At 40.9% G+C, this 19740-nt stretch overlaps 1 protein-coding gene across 5 annotated transcripts in view; it reads left to right on the top strand.

Annotated features, from left to right (window-relative positions):
* The window catches only part of LOC146709630 (AMP deaminase 2-like), a 36641-nt gene extending 17372 nt beyond the window's left edge, over positions 1-19269 (top strand). For 4 of the 5 annotated variants that reach the window (XM_085456677.1, XM_085456680.1, XM_085456676.1 and 1 more), the window contains 17 exons: positions 3781-3911; positions 4164-4294; positions 4876-4944; positions 9701-9806; positions 10113-10299; positions 11926-12067; positions 12159-12248; positions 12343-12472; positions 12615-12809; positions 12948-13079; positions 13173-13336; positions 13584-13710; positions 13804-13967; positions 14083-14203; positions 14942-15115; positions 15215-15325; positions 16006-19269. In XM_085456677.1, the coding sequence (XP_085312803.1) occupies positions 3781-3911; positions 4164-4294; positions 4876-4944; positions 9701-9806; positions 10113-10299; positions 11926-12067; positions 12159-12248; positions 12343-12472; positions 12615-12809; positions 12948-13079; positions 13173-13336; positions 13584-13710; positions 13804-13967; positions 14083-14203; positions 14942-15115; positions 15215-15325; positions 16006-16221 (2390 nt within the window). In that variant the 3' untranslated portion in view covers positions 16222-19269. The remainder of the gene's footprint in view (positions 1-3780; positions 3912-4163; positions 4295-4875; positions 4945-9700; positions 9807-10112; positions 10300-11925; positions 12068-12158; positions 12249-12342; positions 12473-12614; positions 12810-12947; positions 13080-13172; positions 13337-13583; positions 13711-13803; positions 13968-14082; positions 14204-14941; positions 15116-15214; positions 15326-16005) is intronic. The other variant, XM_085456678.1, reaches the window with a different exon arrangement.
* The last annotated feature ends 471 nt before the right edge of the window (positions 19270-19740 follow it).

Genomic DNA, 19740 nt, shown 5'->3' with positions numbered 1-19740 from the left:
AGTTTCCTTACCGGGCTGTTAGGGCTAGGTTGTTGTTTTACTGTGTAGCACATGTTGTGATTTTGAATGTTATTTGTTTTAGTGATTTTAAATTAGTATTATTAGTAATATCACTGTTGTTAGCTAAGTTAGTGGAAATGTACTTTTTCTGCTTGCTTGTGCTTTAATTTTTCTTTTTTTTTTTCCAATCATTTTTGGTGCATTTACTTGCATTAGAAGTCTGTAGAAAGTTTGTACTGCCCATCAGAGTGATGTCACTGAGATAAATAGAGTTGTGATGTACTGGATTAGGAGTCATCTGTTATGGAAAGGCCAGAGGATTACATGGATACTATACTGGGAATGACTGTTTATGTGAGCATCTGTATACTTAAGTCACCTGTTTGTCCATTTTAAAATGAAAAATAAGCCTCGTTTGGCTTGAAACTTTCCGTCCAGTGTAATCTGTGTCACCACCGTAATTCAGTTACATTTGGGTTTTTCCATAAGATAAGATAAGATAACTCTTTATTGTCATTGCACAGTCATACATAGTACAGTAGTACAATGAAATTGGAAAAACTGTCCTACGTCGGCACTACATATAACACAACACGACACGATATGACACATCACAACGTAACAAACAACACAACACAGTATATTAACTTAGTATAAAAAAGAAGAATAAGTGTATGTGTATTGCACACTGTTATTATTGCACATTAATTATTATTGCACCTTGTTATAAATATAAATATTATTGTTATCGTTTTAAACATTGTTACCTCCCCCTAAAAAGTCCAGGGAGGTATCCAGTCAGGTCAGCTATTTACATTGATCAGGGCTATTGCCCTGTTGTAAAAGCTGTCCTTGAGTCTATTTGTTCGGGACCTCAGCAGCCTGAACCTCCTGCCAGACGGCAGCAGCTTAAACACCCGGTGTCCTGGGTGTGTGCAGTCCCGTAGGATGCTGCGTGCCCTCTTGAGACAGCGAGTGCTGTACAGGTCCTTCAGGGAGGGAAGAGGATGGCCAATGATTTTTTGGGCCATGTTGATGACCCTCTGGAGTGCCTTTCTGTGTGCTGTGGTGCAGCTGGAGAACCACACACCGATGCAATATGTCAGCACACTTTCAATGGAGCAGCGGTAGAAGACGGTCAGCAGCTCCTTCTTCAGGTCCATTTTTCTGAGGATTCTCAGAAAGTGGAGACGCTGTTGGGCCTTCTTTAAGACCGCAGAGGTGTTAGAGCTCCATTGGAGGTCTGTGTCTATGTGCACACCCAGAAACTTGAAACTGGACACCCTTTCCACGCACTCCCCGTTGATGCTGACAGGCTGCAGCTCGGACTTCCTCCTTCTGAAGTCAACTACCAGTTCTTTTGTTTTGGTGGTATTGAGGTCCAGGTTGTTGTCTGCACACCAATCTGACAGCCTCTGAACTTCAGCTCTGTATGCAGTCTCATCTCCCCCTGAGATGAGCCCCACCACAGTGGTATCATCTGCAAACTTGATGACTGTGTTGTCTGGGTGGGAACTAACACAGTCATGTGTGTACAGAGTGTACAGTAGGGGACTCAGTACACAGCCTTGTGGAGAGCCGGTGTTGAGGCTGAGGGCTGAGGAAAGATGAGGCCCCACTCTAACTCTCTGTACACGGTCTGAGAGGAAGTCTCTGATCCAGCGGCAGGTGGTGGAAGGAAGTCCAATTTCCAGCAGTTTATCTATTAGTCTGTCCGGGAGTATCGTATTGAAAGCAGAGCTAAAGTCAACAAAGAGCAGCCTGGCGTAACGGCCCTGCACTTCCAGGTGAGAGATGGTGGTGTGGAGCGTTGTAGCAATGGCATCTTCAGTTGATCTGTTAGCTCTGTATGCAAACTGGAGCGGGTCGAGTGTGGGTGGCAGGCAGGACATGATGTGACGTCGGACCAGTTTCTCAAAGCACTTCATTATAACAGGTGTTAGAGCAACTGGTCGGTAGTCGTTGAGGCTGGTAATGTTAGTACGCTTTGGCAGTGGGACAATTGTGGCTGACTTTAGGCACGGCGGGATGCAGGACTGGGACAGTGAAGTGTTGAAGATCTTAGTGAAGACCCCAGCCAGCTGGTCTGCACACTCTATGAGTGTGCAGACATGAGTCACTTCAAAGTGCAATAATGAAATGTTTCACAATACTAATGTACTGTGCTAAGTTACCCTCTTCTCCTTCCTGACTCCACCGCCTTAGAGGCAGACAGCAGATGGCGGAGACTAATTGTGACAGGGCAGACACGTCACTGATGATGGCAGGAATTATAGAGGAGCATGAACACACCACTCCCAGAGGCCTCACGAGTGGTTGAATGAGGTTTTGTGCCTTTTTAACTACGGAAGTTTAAATTGTAGTTTACTTTAACTGAAATTCCTGGCTGCCCCCAGGAAATACGCAGAATCAGTAGATTTGATTTTCTTCAGTGTAAAAAGGCACGAATTTTCTCATTTTGCACCTCTCCCACCCCTTTTTGTTGTTGTTTTAGTGTGAAATAGTGTTGTCATCCATTTCCAACTCATGTCACTCTCATTGTGTTTGTCGATGTTTTTCACATGAAAGTACAGTGTGTAAAATTAGTCTTTTTTTCTAAGCTGGCCTTTGTTCGACAGCATTGTGCAAGTATTTTCATGCTCCATCCCTGATTGCAGACACAACTGCTGCGACCAGATTTTTAAAACTACTCAAAGTTACACCCTGTTTAATTATTTTGACCTCTGGGTAAGTGTTGTGTTTTGTTTTTTTGTTTTTGCTTGCAGTGTTCTTGCAGCTGAAGGAAGGAAGCAAAGTAACGTCTTGAGTAAAAACTGCCCAGTGTTGTGATAACTGCCAGTGTTTGGGTTGACTTGAAATCTGTCACCTGCTACAGTTACTTTTATAATAACACACTCAAGATTTTAGCTGACAGACATGTTTGGAGCTGTTCTTCTTCTTCTTTTTTTTTAATCTTTTTGCTCATGGTAGTTCTAAGTGCCACATTAGACTAAGCTGTTATGTCTGAGCCAAATTTATGCTTGTGAGAGTCGTACTTTTCCTCTCTTAGATAACCTCTCAGTCTTTCCTAATCCAACGTAGAGTCTTTCCCTTTTTTCTTCATTTGATATTAATCATCACTCTTGCATATTTGGATGTCTGTCTCTGTTTTTAGCAGACCGTGAAATGAATAAGAACTTTGTAGAATGACTTATGTCATTGCTACAGAATTAGCTTTGGCCTGTAAAGTACCCAAATATGTATGTGAACCTCCATGAGTTTTTTGGCAGTAAACACACACCACACGTCCCGTGCACATGATAATTTATGTGGTTATCTAAACTCTGTGACTAATTTTAAATACAAATCTAAAATCTAAAAACTTGGGACCCTGTGTAAAATGTAAATAAAAACAGAATGCCATGATTTACAAACTGCCGCTTACTGGATAGCTTCTCTTTTTCAGACCATTCTCTATAAACCTTAGAGGTAGCTGTTCAAAAATCCCAGCACATCAGCCGTTTCTGAAATACTCAAATGTGCTCATCTAGCATCAACAACTAGGTCATGTTTAAAATCACATTTTTCCCCACTCTGATGTTCAGTTTAAACTCCAGGGGTTGTCTTAACCTTGTCTACATACCTAAATATACTCAGTTGTCGCCATGTTGTCTGATTTGATAACTGCCTTATTATTTACTGGCTATGCCTTTATCAAATCCTGGAATGACCCACAAAGTTTAAGTATTTCAGATCACATACCTGTCGCACGCTGTAACACTTTTCTGTGCATTTCTGTAGATCTTTGCGGTGCATCTGGGCCCAAACCCCTCAAAACCCAGCGATCCCTTCCAGGGACGCCTGTTTCTCTCGCACACTGCCCAATCGACCTGCGCACATCAATGGAGGAAAAGTACAAAGAGATTGCTGAGGTAAGAACTTAAAATTGGACAGCTATTGTTTCCAGACAAAATAGGGGGGTGGTCTTTTAAAATCTCACACAAACTATGCAAATTGTTTTGACACACCCCAGTTCAACCTTCACCTTTGGTTTTCATTTGTAGCTAAATATGATGATGTTTTATCAGAGCCTCAGTGGCTTCCATATCTCCATAAATGCATAAATATTGACATGGCTTCCTGTTTTACGACACCATAAATGGTATAATCTGTGCCTCAACCAGGAGCTGTTCACACGCAGCATGACAGAGAGCGAGATGCGCAGTGCTCCGTATGAGTTCCCGGAGGACAGTCCCATCGAACAGCTGGAGGAAAGACGTCATCGCCTGGAGAGGCAGATCAGCCAGGATATTAAGTGAGGAAATGCAAACACACTACACATACAGAGCCCGTTAAACGAACTCTATATATTATCAGAGACAAACAACTATAGCTTTCCCTTTTCCTCCTGCATTTTACACAGTCTTGTTTCCACTCAAGCACACATGCTTATCAGCTCCCAACTTGCCCACGTGCAGGCTGACTAACCACAATTTTTGGATAACTGGGATAGCCAGCAGCTGGCATCTTTTCTCGTGGCCTAGTCATACTTTTATAAGGAGGTGGGGTCTGTCTTGATTGCCAGGGTTGACTATCTGCACCACTAAGCTGATCATTGGGTGATTATCTGACTTGCCCTCTGCAAGTTTCTGTTTACCAATCAGAGTTCACTATTATTAACCAATAATAATTGCTTGTGTAGATGACCTTGATCACTTAATACCTAAAATTCTTTGTGTACAGTATGTATATGTGTGTAAGACACAGTGCTTTTTGAAAGGGTGTCTATATCTGGTCTCTCTTCCTTTGTGTGCTTAATTTCTTCTCACTACCTCTTGTGCCCATCTGCCCCCCGCCTTGCCCACGCTATCCTGCACCGCTGCATATCACCCCAAGGCTTGAGCCAGAGATCTTGCTCCGTGCCAAACAGGACTTCATGAAAATCGACAGTGCTGCAGACCTAGAGTGAGTGAGCTCTGCCTCAGTGGGTTTTTTTTAATCCTTTGTTTAGTCATTATTAACTGTGGTTGTTATTTTATTTATCTCTGTTATCTGTTTTGTTTGCCCATACTCTGAGAAACAGAGATGGTTAAAGTAGTAATGTGCAGAAGTCTTGAGCCAAACCCTGGTTTTTTTTGTTGTTGTTTTTTTAATTGGTCTCTATGCTTTCTGAAAGTCTTCCATTGGTGACTTTGTAAAATCGTTTTCAGTTCAGTCCTTGTACCTGGACATGTTTCCTCCGGCTTTTGTTAAGCCATTAAACCCTGACCAGCAGATCAGTTCTTGTGCTTGCTTATTGTCCAAGCATAAAAAGCTACCAGTGTTAAGTTTACATATAATGGACAACTTAGCAAAGACCTCATTTTAAGTTGTTTATTGTATATTAAATTCTTTAGGCACTTTGTTGCCAGAGGCCTGTCATAAAAACACAAAATTCCTTCCATATTTCTTCAGTTGAAATTCAAGCTAACATAGTTTCTAATAACTATTAAGAGTTATTAACTGAAAACTTAGCATATCTCAGGATGGTGTGCAGGGCGTACATAAAGGTTGTGACGAAAATCGACAAGTGGAGGGCAAAAAAGCCTAAAAGCTATGACAGCAGGTGAGGTGGGTGTTAAAAACATTCTTACAGAAAGGAAACAGGGAGAAAATAGTGGTATATGCCAATTTATACACACTCCATGGCAGGATATATTATATAGTCATGAATTCCTAATCTGAAGTTTCAACATGAGGAGAAAGAAACAACAATTTCTACAGCCAACTGTAAAACATGGTGGAGGCTCTGTCATAGTTTGGGTCTGAATTTCAGTCAGTGGAGTTGGATCTTATCAAAATTTAATGGAATTATTAATCAGAAGCTCAATCAGATTTTGACCCAGCATCTGATTGGCAACGGCTTCATTTTTCAGCATAACAATGCAATCCAGTAAAACCGGTGGAACACTCAGTCATAGATTGGCCTCGAAAGTCCTTCGAGAAGTCTGGATTTCTGAAGACTACTTTAGGAAATCTTACTTAAGAGAGTTCAGGCTGTGTTAAAGAATAAAGGTGTTCGAACTAAATATTGACTTTCAAGCTCATTATGATTTTACAAACTCTGTTTTCCCCTTTAAAATGTTTTCATATTTATGGATGCTTTGATAAATCTCTACATCTATTTCCAGTTTTCCTAAGAAAATATAAAGACATGAGGGGATTGCTCAAGGCTTTTGCATAGTACTGTACCTGTGGACATTTAATTTTCATCCTTAATATAATATTTATTAATCAGAATCAGAATCAGAATACTTTATTGATCCCTGGGGGAAATTATTTTTTGTTACAGTGCTCCATTTTAAACCAACATTAAGACAAGACAGACAATACGCTAACTAAGAATAGTACAATATATACATATATATACATACATACATACATAAGTCACTTATAAATAAATATTTGGAAAAGAAACATGTGTAGTTGTAGCAGCAAACAGTGTGTTAAGTGGATGCGTTGTACAGGGAGATGGCCACAGGCAGGAATGATTTCCTGTGTCGTTCAGTGGTGCTTTTCGGTAATCTCAGTCTCTCACTGAACGAGCTCCTGTGACTGACCAACATGTCATGGAGTGGGTGGGAGGTGTTATCCAACATTGTCTTTATCTTGGACAGCATCCGCCTCTCCGACACCACCTTGAGGGAGTCCAGCTCCATCCCCACAACATTGCTGGCCTTACGGATCAGTTTATTAAGTCTGTTGGCATCTGCGACCCTCAGCCTGCTCCCCCAGCATGCAACAGCATAGAGGATCGCACTGGCCACCACAGACTCATAGAAAATCCTCAGCATTTTCTGGCAGATGTTGAAGGACCTCAGTCGCCTCAAAAAATAGAGACGACTCTGGCCCTTCCTGTAAAGTGCTGTGGTGTTTTTAGCCCAGTCCAGTTTATTGTCAATGTGTACTCCAAGGTATTTATAGTCCTCCACAATGTCAACACTGACCCCCTGGATTGAAACAGGGGTCAAGTGTTTCCTGGTCTTCCTGAAGTCCACGATCAGTTCCTTGGTCTTTGCCACGTTGAGCTGCAGATGATTCTGCTCACACCACGTGACAAAGGAGTCGACCACAGCCCGGTACTCTGTCTCATTATCCCTGCTGATGCATCCAACCACCGCAGAGTCATCAGAAAACTTCTGAAGATGGCAGGTCTCTGTGCAGTGGCTGAAGTCTGTGGTGTAGAGGGTGAAGAGGAAGGGGGAGAGGACAGTCCCCTGTGGTGCCCCTGTGTTGCTAATCACCTTGTCAGACACACACTGTGGGAGACGTACATATTGTGGTCTTCCTGTCAGGTAATCAACAATCCAGGACACCAGAGAAGCATCCACCTGCATCGCTGCTAACTTATCACCCAGGAGGGTTGGCCTGATGGTGTTGAAAGCACTGGAAAAGTCAAAAAACATGACCCTCACAGTGCTCGCCGGCTGGTCCAGATGGGTGTAGACACGATTGAGCAGGTAGATGATGGCGTCCTCTGTTCCGAGACGAGGCTGATAAGCGAACTGAAGGGGATCCAGATGTGGTCTTACTATGGGTCGCAGCTGGTCCAGGATGAGCTTTTCCAGGGTCTTCATGATGTGGGAGGTCAGTGCCACGGGCCTGTAATCCTGGGGGCCACTGGGACGAGGCGTCTTTGGTACAGGGACGAGGCATGATGTCTTCCACATCACCGGGACCCTCTGCAGACTCAGACTCAGCATAAACAGTTTATGAAAGACTCCACACAGCTGGGGGGCACAGGCCTTGAGGACAAGGGGACTCACTCCGTCTGGTCCAGCAGACTTGCCTGAGTGAAGTCTCCTCATTTGCATCTCAACCTGGTATTGAGTGAAGGTGATGGGTGGGGGAGGGGTGTCAGGAATCTCACAGGAGGCAACATGTGAAGAGAGAGGCTGGCACAGTGGTGTGGCTCTGGATTCCAGGCTGACTGCAGGTGAGGTTGTGGGGGTGGGAGCAGACACTGTGGTGTCGAATCTATTGAAAAACAGATTCAACTCGTCGGCTCTATTCTCACCTCCCTCAGCTCCCCTGCTGTTGGTTGGCCTGAATCCAGTGATGGTCTTCATGCCCCTCCACACCTCTCTCATGCTGTTCTGCTGGAGTTTCCACTCCAGCTTCCTCCTGTAATTGTCCTTAGCCTCTCTGATCTTGTCCTTTAGTAACACCTGGACCTTCCTCACCTCCTCTTTGTTGCCCCCTCTGAAAGCCCTCTTCTTGTTGTTGAGGAGGGCTTTGATGTCCTTAGTCACCCACGGCTTGTTATTTGGGTAACAATGAACAGTCTGAGCTGGAACAATGGAGTCGGTGCAGAAAGTTATGTAGTCTGTGATACACTCAGTAAGCCCATTGATGTCCTCGGCGTGAGGCTCACAGAGTGTTTCCCAGTCGGTCACCTCGAAACAGCCCTGTAGTTCCGCTATTGCCTCCTCTGACCACCTCCTAACAGTCCTGGTGGTCACAGGTTCCCTCCTCACAATTGGCACATAGCGGGGGGTGAGGTGAATCAGGTTATGATCTGACCTACCAAGTGGGGGGAGGGAGGAGGAGCTGTATGCATCCTTGACGTTAGCATACAGTAAGTCTAAAGTTTTCTCTCCCCTGGTGGGACAGTCCACATATTGTTTGAATGTTGGTAGTGTATTGTCCAGTGATACATGGTTGAAGTCACCCGAGATCACAATAAAGGCACTCGGGTGCTGAGTCTGTAGCCGAGCTATGGCAGAGTGGATAGTGTCACATGCAGCTACCTAGCCTATAGTTCTTGGTAACCCAGTGAAAGTACTTTTTTCCAAAACCAGTGGCAGTGACTTTTGCCACGTCGAGATGGACTACGTCTCCCCCCTGCTGGTGACTTAATATGTCTTAGAAATGGTTACAGTGACCTTTTATTTAACTTTTTATTAAAAGAGCTAGGTTTACCAAACATGGTAAATTAGTGTGTAGCAATGATTCAATATCTTATGGAACAAATGTGATAGGAGACAGAAGTGGCGTGAAAGGCAGAGTATTTGAAGGCTTATTTGTGATGTAGGAGAGCTCTCTGTGTGCTTGCTGCTGATTAAAGACAAGAAATCTGAATCTTTGGCGCTCTCTGCTGCTTTTATTCTGCACCTGTACTGTGCAGAAAACCTTGAAACACTGCAAGCTGCTTTTCTTACTGGAACGAAGTCACTGAACTCCCTATAGTGCATCTATGGCACTCGGGCATCTTGTATCCCCTCTTTTTAAAATTTTGGGTTTCTTCAATAATGAAACTTGTACTTCCTGTAAATCCTGACTTACTCACAGAGTTGTGGTCATTGAGCAGCTTCATGGGTTAACTATTAAGGGTTTTACCCTGACATCTTATTGTTACCCATGCTCAGTCAGTTTGTTTTCGTTTCTATACCTAGGATTTCAATCTCTAGGACTGAAGAGAACAAAATCCTCATCTCACCACTGTAAAATGTTTGCAAACCAGTCTTGTTTTTTTCAGTTAATGGATAATCTACCATAAATAAATGTTTTAAATGTATCCAACATGAAAAAAAGGTTTTAAATCAAGTCATCTAAATGTTTTTCAGACTGACTGGACTGCCCTGTCATGTGTTTTTTTTTTTTTTTTTTTTTTTTTCTTCCATCTCACCACTCTGTGTGCCATTGCGCTTCCCCTCCTCTGCCCCCTCCTCTATCATTTAAGGTTAATGAAAGATGAAAGTGTGGACACTGTTGATGATGCCGTTAAGGAGCGAGAAATGCCGATGGAGTACCAGCGGGTCTCAATATCTGGAGAGGAAAAGTGTGGGGTGAGAATCGTTTGCTGAACGCTACTTACAGGATTTAAAAATAATAAACAATAGTTAGCAAAGTAATTCAGTCCAGTTCAGCTCACTTTTACTTATTTGGTGTCAGATCACAACAACAGTTGCCTCAAAGTTTATACCACAAGGGAAAGACAATATTAGAGACCCTAGCAGTCAGTATGAGAGCATAGAGAGTCAGTGACAAATTGCACAAGGTGGTGGCAGTTAAATGTATCAGGAGTGAAAACAAAATACTCAAATCTGTTTCATTTGCATCCTTGCTCACGACATTTCTATTTATATTTCCAGGTGCCCTTCACTGACCTAGTAGATGCTGCCAAGTGTGTTGTGAAGGCACTATTTATCCGGGAGAAGTACATAAACCGTTCCCTGCAGAACTTTTGTAAGACTACAGCTCATGCCTTGCAGGACCTTGGGATGAAGACTCTGGATCTGGGAATTTATGAAGATGTACCAGAGACCCCTGTAGATGCTGGTAAAACATGCAAACATTCAACATAGCTAGGCAGAAAAAAGCAAAGGTTTCATTAGAAAGACGGAGCCAGAAAACATACTTGAACCAGCTGGACTTGACTTCATAAATAGACAAAAAGCAGCTACTTTTGACTTGTTCCTTGAGATTTTCTGGCAAACAGTCAAATAATGAAGAAAATAATTGGCAGAACAATAATGTCAGCAAAATAAATAATCACAAGTTCCCTTGTCACAGTTATTTCCACTTTACACTGTAAATAATAGTTCTTTCATAATAGTAGCTTTACAAACTACCAAGATATGGTTATATTTCCTGTACTACAATGACATTTCAGATTTTGTGGAAAATCAGAGGTTTCACAGGTACAAAAGCTAATTGGCTCATTCAGCCTTCAAAAAGACTGACAGACGTCAAACAGTAATTATATACTAATTATAGATTAGAGAAGTGATTGAATTTCCTGAAGATTTTTTTCTGTATTTTTTCTCTGGTTTGATGGACATTGCCACAGCCCTCAGTTCCCAGAATGGTGGGATGCTGAAAATGAGAATAAAAGCAATGATTTTCACATCCCATAAACCCATATTTTATTCACAATAGAACACAGAAAACAGACATTTGCTATTTCATGAAAAACATTAGCTCATTTTGAATTTGATGGCAGACAATTCAAAAAAGAGAGTCCGAGAGAGGCAGATAAGCAGACTTGTGGTTTAGTGGTTTTTTTGCAGATTAATAGAAGTTAAAACAAAAAACAACAATCGTAGAATAATGGAATAATCTTCAGGCAAAAAAAGGCATGATGCTGTCGTGGAAAATTACTGAATGGGCTCAAAAACACATCCAGAAATCATTGTCTGTAAACAGAGTTCACTGTGCAATCCACAAATGCAGGTTAAAGCTCTTTCGTGCAAAGAACAAACCACATGTGAAGATGACACACACACACACAGGTTTTAGAGCAACATACAATCCCATCCAATTGATGTCTTTTTCAGGAAAGGCCTCGCATATTTCAGCATGCCAATACTAAACCATATAGTGCATCTAATCCAACAGCATGGCTTCATATTAGAAGAGTCTGGGTGCTGATCTCGTCTGTCTGCAGTGCAGACCTTTCACCAGTTGTAACAGCGTTTAATTAAAATACAACAAAGCAGACACAGGAGTGTTGAGCAGCTTGAATCTTTTGTCAGAGAAAAACGGGACCCAAAAGTCTGTTAATGCTACACAGCGATGCTACACATGAAACATGGCCCATTCCAACTTTTTTGAGATGTATTGCATCCTTGAAATCCAAAGTGAACACATTATTTGTTAAAATGATACATTGTCATAGTTTAAACATTTAATATGTTGTCTCTGTTATGTTGTTCAATAAAATGCAGATTTACGAGATTTTTAAATAATTGCAACTGAACTTTTTTTTGGTAAAAACTAGACCGAGTGAAAACAGAAACACACCAGGTGAATTGTGTAACAAAAATGCTTCTTACATCTGAGCATTATTATTGGCATTAAAAAGTATAGTTTCTGTAGCATATATATTTTATACCTATGTGTTTGCTGTAGCATGAAAAAAAAAGATTGATATCCATTTCCCGTTTTGTTTTTTGTTTTTTCCAGATGCCCCGGTCCATCCACCAGTTTCTGAAACACACCCTTACGACAATCAGGACCCCAATAACATGCCACCAGACACAGGATATGGTTGCAAGATGGTAGACGGGGTAGTCCATGTCTACACTAAGAAAACCAATATGGACAAGTATGATCTGTTTGCACCTTCATAATGACGTGTTATTTTTAAGCAACTCTGTCTGTATTAAGTATAACATTATAATCACTCTGCTTTTCAGAAGTGGAGAACTTGACCTGCCGTATCCTGACCTTAAAGAGTATATTGCAGACATGAATGTGATGATGGCTCTTATTATCAATGGGCCAGTGTGAGTTTTTCTTTTAACAATATGAGTTGAAGTCTGAGTTGTTTTATGGCTCAGTGCACAGTCTAAATATAACACGTCCCTGTCTCCTCTGTAGGAAGTCTTTCTGCTACCGTCGCCTGCAGTACCTAAGCTCTAAATTTCAAATGCACATCCTTCTGAACGAGATGAAGGAGCTGGCAGCTCAGAAGAAAGTTCCTCATAGAGACTTCTACAACATCAGAAAGGCAAGAGTCAACAAGTGACAGTTAAATATAGATACCTACATTAAAAGAATGCTTAAACAATTTCATCGAGAGCTAATCCTGCTGCATAAATAACTGTTTTTGGTGAAGCTCGAACATTAAACCTGCTCTGACCTGACTCCAGGTGGACACACACATACACGCCTCATCCTGCATGAACCAGAAGCACCTGCTGAGATTCATTAAGAGAGCCATGAAGAAATATCCCGAGGAGATCGTTCACATTGAGCGTGGGCGTGGTCAGACCCTCAAGGAGGTTTTTGAGAGCATGAACCTGACTGCTTTCGATTTGAGTGTAGACACGCTTGACATGCACGCGGTGAGAGAGAGTAACATCTATATTTATATATATATATATATATATATGTGTGTGTGTGTTAAGACACACTGTGTGATACATGTGGTAGAAAAATTATATTTGATATAATATTAAATCTTTTTGTTTTTTACTCATCAGGACCGTAACACATTTCATCGGTTTGACAAGTTCAACGCCAAATACAACCCCATCGGAGAATCCATCCTCAGAGAGATCTTCATCAAGACAGACAACTACATCGAAGGGAAATATTTTGCACATATAATTAAGGTGTGAAGTGATACTTGTACGGTACTGTATGTGTCTTATTTAAATAATCCTTGAAAATATTCGCACCCACTTCTTTTGGCTTTATCTGTCCAGGAGGTGATGTTTGACCTGGAAGAGAGCAAGTACCAGAACTCTGAGCTCCGTCTGTCCATCTACGGCCGCTCTAGAGATGAATGGGACAAGTTGGCTCAGTGGGCTGTCAAGCACAGCGTGTATTCTGATAATGTGCGCTGGCTTGTCCAGGTGCCCCGTTTGTTGTAAGTGTTCCTCCAACAGTTCATCATTAAATGATTGAGAGTACGCAGCAGATTACAAAAAATACACCAAGGACACGAGGAAGTTTCATTAGCATTTAGATCAGGATATTAGGATTAGGATTTAAGTAAGGACCTGTACTGTGCTTGGACTGTTAAATCTTTAAAAAGCAAAAAAGCAGAAAGAAAACAAAGCTGGGTTAAAGATTACAGCCTGACACAACTTACTGTCCAATCCCCACCTTTCTAGTGACGTGTACCACACAAAGAAGCAGCTGGCTAATTTCCAGGAGATGCTGGAGAACATCTTCATGCCTCTGTTTGAAGTCACAATCAACCCCCGTAGTCATCCTGAGCTGCATCTCCTCTTGGAGCATGTGAGTGTCCCTTCATGAGGAATTCTCCGCATCAGGATCCGTACTTAAAGACACTAAATGATTATGTTGTTGTCCGCTTTCGTGGCTTAATAGGTGGTGGGCTTTGACAGCGTGGACGATGAGTCCAAACCTGAGCACCACATTTTTAATCTCGACAGTCCGCTTCCAGCAAACTGGACAGAAGAAGACAACCCACCCTACTCTTACTACCTCTACTACACCTATGCCAACATGAGTGTTCTCAACCACCTGCGAAGGTATATGGATATATTGATTCTTTTTTTTTTTTTTTTTTTTACTTAATTTAACATCAAATCAAACAAAATCATAAATGACAAATACATAAAGCTTTGCTTTTTTAATTTGATTCAGACGGCGAGGTTTCCATACGTTTGTGCTGCGACCTCACTGTGGGGAAGCGGGGCCGATCCACCACCTGGTGTCGGGTTTCATGCTGTCAGAGAACATCTCTCATGGTCTGCTGCTCAGAAAGGTCAGGACACCACACTGGGGATTGTTTCTGAAAGACTGCTGTGGATTTTTTTTCACTTTATCATCAAAAAACAACAAAGTAGTTTACGAACTTTGGATTTGTAATGCTGACATTGCATCAACACTTCTGACGGGTTAAAAAAACATTAACAGGGCACCAGGGGTTCTTAGCTTGGTGTGTTGTTTTTGTTATATTGGTCTATATTATATTATGTTTTTTAACCATTAGTGGTTAAAAAGTGGCTTTTTCCCCCCCCACATTTGCTATAATTGCCATCATAGCAGCTGAAATAGAAGATAAATCATCTGACCTGATACACCACCACCTTCATCATCACCATCATCATAGGGGTGCTATATATAGTGGATGGTGAAAATTTGGAGATTTGTACAGTGAAAGTGAATTGAAGATGTCCTGATGGCCCAGGACCTTACTGAGACACTTACAGCTATGGCCATAGGATTTTGAACACTGACATAGTTGTTTTGGGGTTTTTTGTATAATTTTGCTTTGAAATGAAATGAGTTAATTTTTCAAAGAAGTTACAGATCTAACCCCATATGCTATAAATTGAAAAATGAGAGGCTGTTTTTTAGTTTAGTGTGACTGTGTGGGTGGTGTGCTTTTTGTTTTTTTTGTTTCTGCAAGAATAATCAAAACAAATGTGCCAATCCACTGTAGCTTTTAGCTGTATTTGCTGATTTGTCTCTGTTGCTTTTCACCTTTGTCTGACCTCAGGCTCCAGTGCTGCAGTATCTTTATTACCTTGCTCAAGTCGGCATTGCCATGTCACCACTGAGCAACAACAGCCTGTTCCTCAGTTACCACCGCAACCCACTGCCAGAGTATCTGTCCAGAGGCCTTATGGTCTCCCTGTCCACCGATGATCCTCTCCAGTTCCACTTTACCAAGGTTGGTATGAATCCACACATGGCCTCACTTAAAGCACACAGTGTGAAAGGTTATAGAAGCAAATTGTAGAAATCTCCATGTTTGCTTGTTTGGACCCAGGAACCTCTGATGGAGGAGTACAGCATTGCCACTCAAGTGTGGAAACTAAGTTCATGTGACATGTGTGAGCTGGCAAGAAACAGTGTCCTCATGAGTGGATTTTCACACAAGGTAAACTAATTTAAAGCTCTCTTCATGTATTTGTGTAGCAGGGATCACATGTATATGTATGCACTGCACATATCCACACAATCCATTGCAAGTCATTAAAATATTGTAGTTTGAGCATAAGTAGTATCATTTACAAGTTTTTTGTTGTGGAAACACTTTAAAAATCTCTTTAATTTATTGCTCAGCGTTAAATTATGTAACATTTTTATATAATGTGGTGCAAGACTTCAAAAAATTAAAATCATTGTGGGCGCCACTTTGGCTCAGTGGGTAAGCAGGTGATCACATGCCACAGGGCAGGAGTGAACTTGAGTCTGACCTTCTGTGTGTCCTCTCCTCTCTCCTCCCCACTTTCCTGTCTGTCTCCACTATCCAATAAAGGCAAAAATGCCAAAAAATAATGATGGTCCCACACAGACCAACTTGACAGTAATTAATAAATCTTGAAACAAATCTAAAGAAAAATGTAAAGAATTAAGAATAAATTAAAACATTCAGAGCGAGGTAGGGTGCAGGCACGATGGCCTACAGGCAAGTGGAGGTACAGTAGCTGAGCTCGACTGAGGAAACCCTGCAACAGAGCAAAACGCACACACACAGAGCCACCACAAGATGGCGAAGCGCCATCACACACATACACTGAACATCAGTGTCAACTATGTATTTTCCTCTCATTCCAGGCCAAAAGCTACTGGTTGGGTCCAAATTACGCTAAGGAGGGTCCTGAGAGCAACGACATCCGCCGCACCAATGTCCCGGACATCCGCGTGGCGTACCGAAGCGAGACGCTCACCGAGGAGCTTCAGCTCATCACTCACGCTGTGCGCACGGACGAGCTGGACGCTATCGACGAGGAGGACTCTCTCACCATGGGCTCTTTCCCGGGACGGCGTTGAAATCTGACAAAATGTAAAATCCCCAAACCCGTGGCCCACCCAGCATGACACTGAAGACATGTGCTGTGAGAGCAGCATAAACACCACCACAACAATTGTACAAGTATGTCAGCTGCACAGCTATGAAAAAGCCAAGAATATAGTTCTGCCAGAACACTTAGGCTCCACTTACTTTAATATTGCCATGTGTTATTTTATTTAAAGTTTCCCCAAATGTCCATTGTTTGCAGTCTGAGTCAGTTCCATGAAGGTTTGCAGGGCCTGCCATCAGGGTTTTCTGAGATTGAACAGCAGGGAAACGTGTGGTGTATTCCTGTTGTGTCCTGTCCATCAGATGGTCCCTGTGGTGTTTTCTATTAATTAGTAACTTGCTTTCATAGTAGTAGCTGCAGTATTTACACTGACAACCAGCACATTTAAACCTCTCCTGTTTTGCTTAGCCTCTTCTATACTTAGTCATTCTGTTCTTTCATTTGATTACACACAAATAAAAAATTACTGATGTATTTTTGCAGGAATAACGCGCTTTGATTGTTGGTGGAGGTTGGACTTACCTGCACAACAAACTTTGACGGGCCTCTTGTTTAATCTACTGAATGCTGCAGCACTAAATCATAGCTGTGTGTGTCTTGCTTGGCGTGGTTTTTAATCATATACTTGCTAAATTGCACTTTCTAGAATCGTTCTTCCATGATTCAGTCAGCACAGAAAGAAAAAAACTCCACAGTCGAGAGGAGAGAAGCAGGCTGATGCAAACATTCCTTGAAGCGAATGGGACTCTTTAAGCAGCGTACGAAGCGACCTCGTCAAAAATGATGAGATGTTTGTGTGCTGAAAGAGAGACACTGTAGATTTTAATCACAGCACAAAAATGTGGATGAGTTCTCACTTTGACCTCACTGTGACCACAAACCCCCCTCTGTATGTCTTAGGGGCCCCAATCATTCTCATTCCTTTTACTTAGACAGTCACAGAGGTTTTTCCCCTTTGCATGCAATGCACTGTACATATGCACCCAGCCAAGGTTTCACAGTGCCTTTTCATTTTTAGCTTTGAGCAGTGCATGCTCTCTTTCTCGCCTGCTTATTTTCCCTCAGTCGATAAACACTGAGCATATACGCGCTTCACACCGATTAGCTGAAACCACCTAGCTGCATGATCAGTGTAAAGTAGCTTTTACTTTGGCCTTTAGGAGGATCTATTACCGGTTCTGTGAGTATGTAAATGATTTTTTTTTTTATTTGCATGTCTGCATGATTAATGGATGGAAGGAGAGAATGAGACTGATGTTTACAGCAAGCTTTAATGTAAAACATCTAAACTAATTCAGGGCTGCTGACCAGCTTTCAATCCAGAATCTGTTTTGTAATGTAGCAAGCAGGTTTGTACTCGGTTCTGTTCACCATGTACAAATTCACAAACCATGCTGGGACATGGTTAAGACATTTGCATGGTACTTGTAGCATTTTTTTTTTTTTACTTGCCCCAAACCTGGTCAAAGCTGGTATCACCCACCTCGGGATTTTTGTATTATAACATCACACTGCCTGCCACTGGACCTCCCATCAAACTGCTAGCATACTTGTTAAACCCCAGTCGAGTAAGACTTTATGCCAAGACTAGAAGAGAACGAGTCAGAAAGTATCGGGCTTTATTTGAATAACCAGCTGTAAAGTATTAGGGTAGGAAAGTGTTTGCTTTAGAGGTGTTTAGGATAAAAACTGAGAATCTGTCATTTTTCAGCTATAAATCGTAGCTACACAAGTGGAGCTCCGTGGAAATGTCACTGTGGGAGTTTCTGTAAAGAGTGTATTCTTCAAAGGCAATACAAAGATGGGTAATTTTATCTAATTGATGTGAAGGTTTGACACTTCAATTTGTCTGTTTATTGCTTTTTGAATCTAAGTGGACACAGAGTGTCTGCTCTGCCTCTTTATTACTGCATTAGTCATTATTCTTCACCTGTTTTTATTCCTGTGAACTCTCAGTATTTCAATGCAAATGTAACAGATAAAGTGTCAAAGTTGGTACTTCTTACTCTAAAGCCAAACGTCACCTCCAGCAGTGTCTGTGAACACTTTGGCCCTTGCACTTTTTCATTTGAACCAAAACACTGATGGATTTTACATCTACACTGACGTTAGCCTTTTACTCGCTCGTTTAATATTCAGTTTTGACTACTCTGTAACATTTTGCACTGTGATTATGGGAGTTTTTTGATTACAGTTGCTCATGCTGCTACGGCATTTGTCATCTGAACCAACCCAAAACTTTTCCACCTGTTCGGTTTCTATCTGTTCACTTTTACACCTTGTTGTTTACTGTTTATTATGCTAATTATGTCCAACATATAGTCCACCCTACCTCACAAATCATGTCTTTTTGGAGCCCAGCAGCAGTATTCAAGACTGCAACTCACAGCAATCAACTGCTGACATACTGAAAACTACATAAAAGTCCCATTATAGTTTGCATAATTCAAATTAATATATTACTCATATAATTAATATATTGAAGCCAATCGTCAGGAAAAAAGAAAAAGCAACAACTCCTTTTACTTCAGAAGCTCACGTTTCTGGTATTGTTGTATTAAAACCAATATTTCAATATATAAAGGAGATTGAGCTCAGTAAATAGTAGCACATGAGGGTCAGAGAGAAAAAACGTGAAGTCGAGTAACACTGAGTGGGAGCCAACACAGAAACACAGCATATATTCAAACATGTCGTTAACAGTTCACAATCCGGATAACATGTTCGGCATCATTACATTACTAACCTCATAGTGCTCTAAGTATTCTGATACTCAGTATGTGTTTGTTTTCAGCTGAGGTTTTTTCTTTGTTTTTACAGCCATGTAACTGTGTAGACATTATGATTATTATTATCATCATTTTTATCATTTTTTAAATTCTGCCTGATTTTATTTCCATTAATCTGTAATCTGTAGCCTTATTGCTTGAGATGGACTGCCAGAGTTTTACAGATTCAGATGCCTCTGAGGTTCACGTGTAATGACTCGACAACAAAATAAAGCATGTTAATTCACCCAGGTTGTGTCACGCTTTTATTTACAGGTTATGCTGTGACAAATTAGACTCCAACTTTTTATTACAGAATTCAAGCGATTACTGATCTTATATTACACAAGACGACAACACGACTATATGTGTGTGTGTGTGTGTATATCTCTCTATATATATATATATATATATATATATATATATATATATATATATAGAGATATAGAGATATATATATAGAGATATAGAGATATATATATATATATATATATAGAGATATATATATATATCTCTATATATATATATATATATATATATATATATATATATATATATATATATATATATATATATATAGAGATATAGAGATATATATATAGAGATATAGAGATATAGATATATATATATATATATATATATAGAGATATAGATATATATATATATATATATATATATATATATATATATATATATATATATATATATATATATATATA

This window comes from Copadichromis virginalis, linkage group LG5 (assembly GCF_057382275.1).
Source record: "Copadichromis virginalis isolate Kocher_CV1m ecotype Utaka linkage group LG5, C_Virginalis_male_GT1.1, whole genome shotgun sequence".
Lineage (NCBI taxonomy): Eukaryota > Metazoa > Chordata > Actinopteri > Cichliformes > Cichlidae > Copadichromis > Copadichromis virginalis.
Note: the sequence above shows the minus strand (reverse complement) of the source record. Positions and strands in the feature narration are given on the sequence as shown.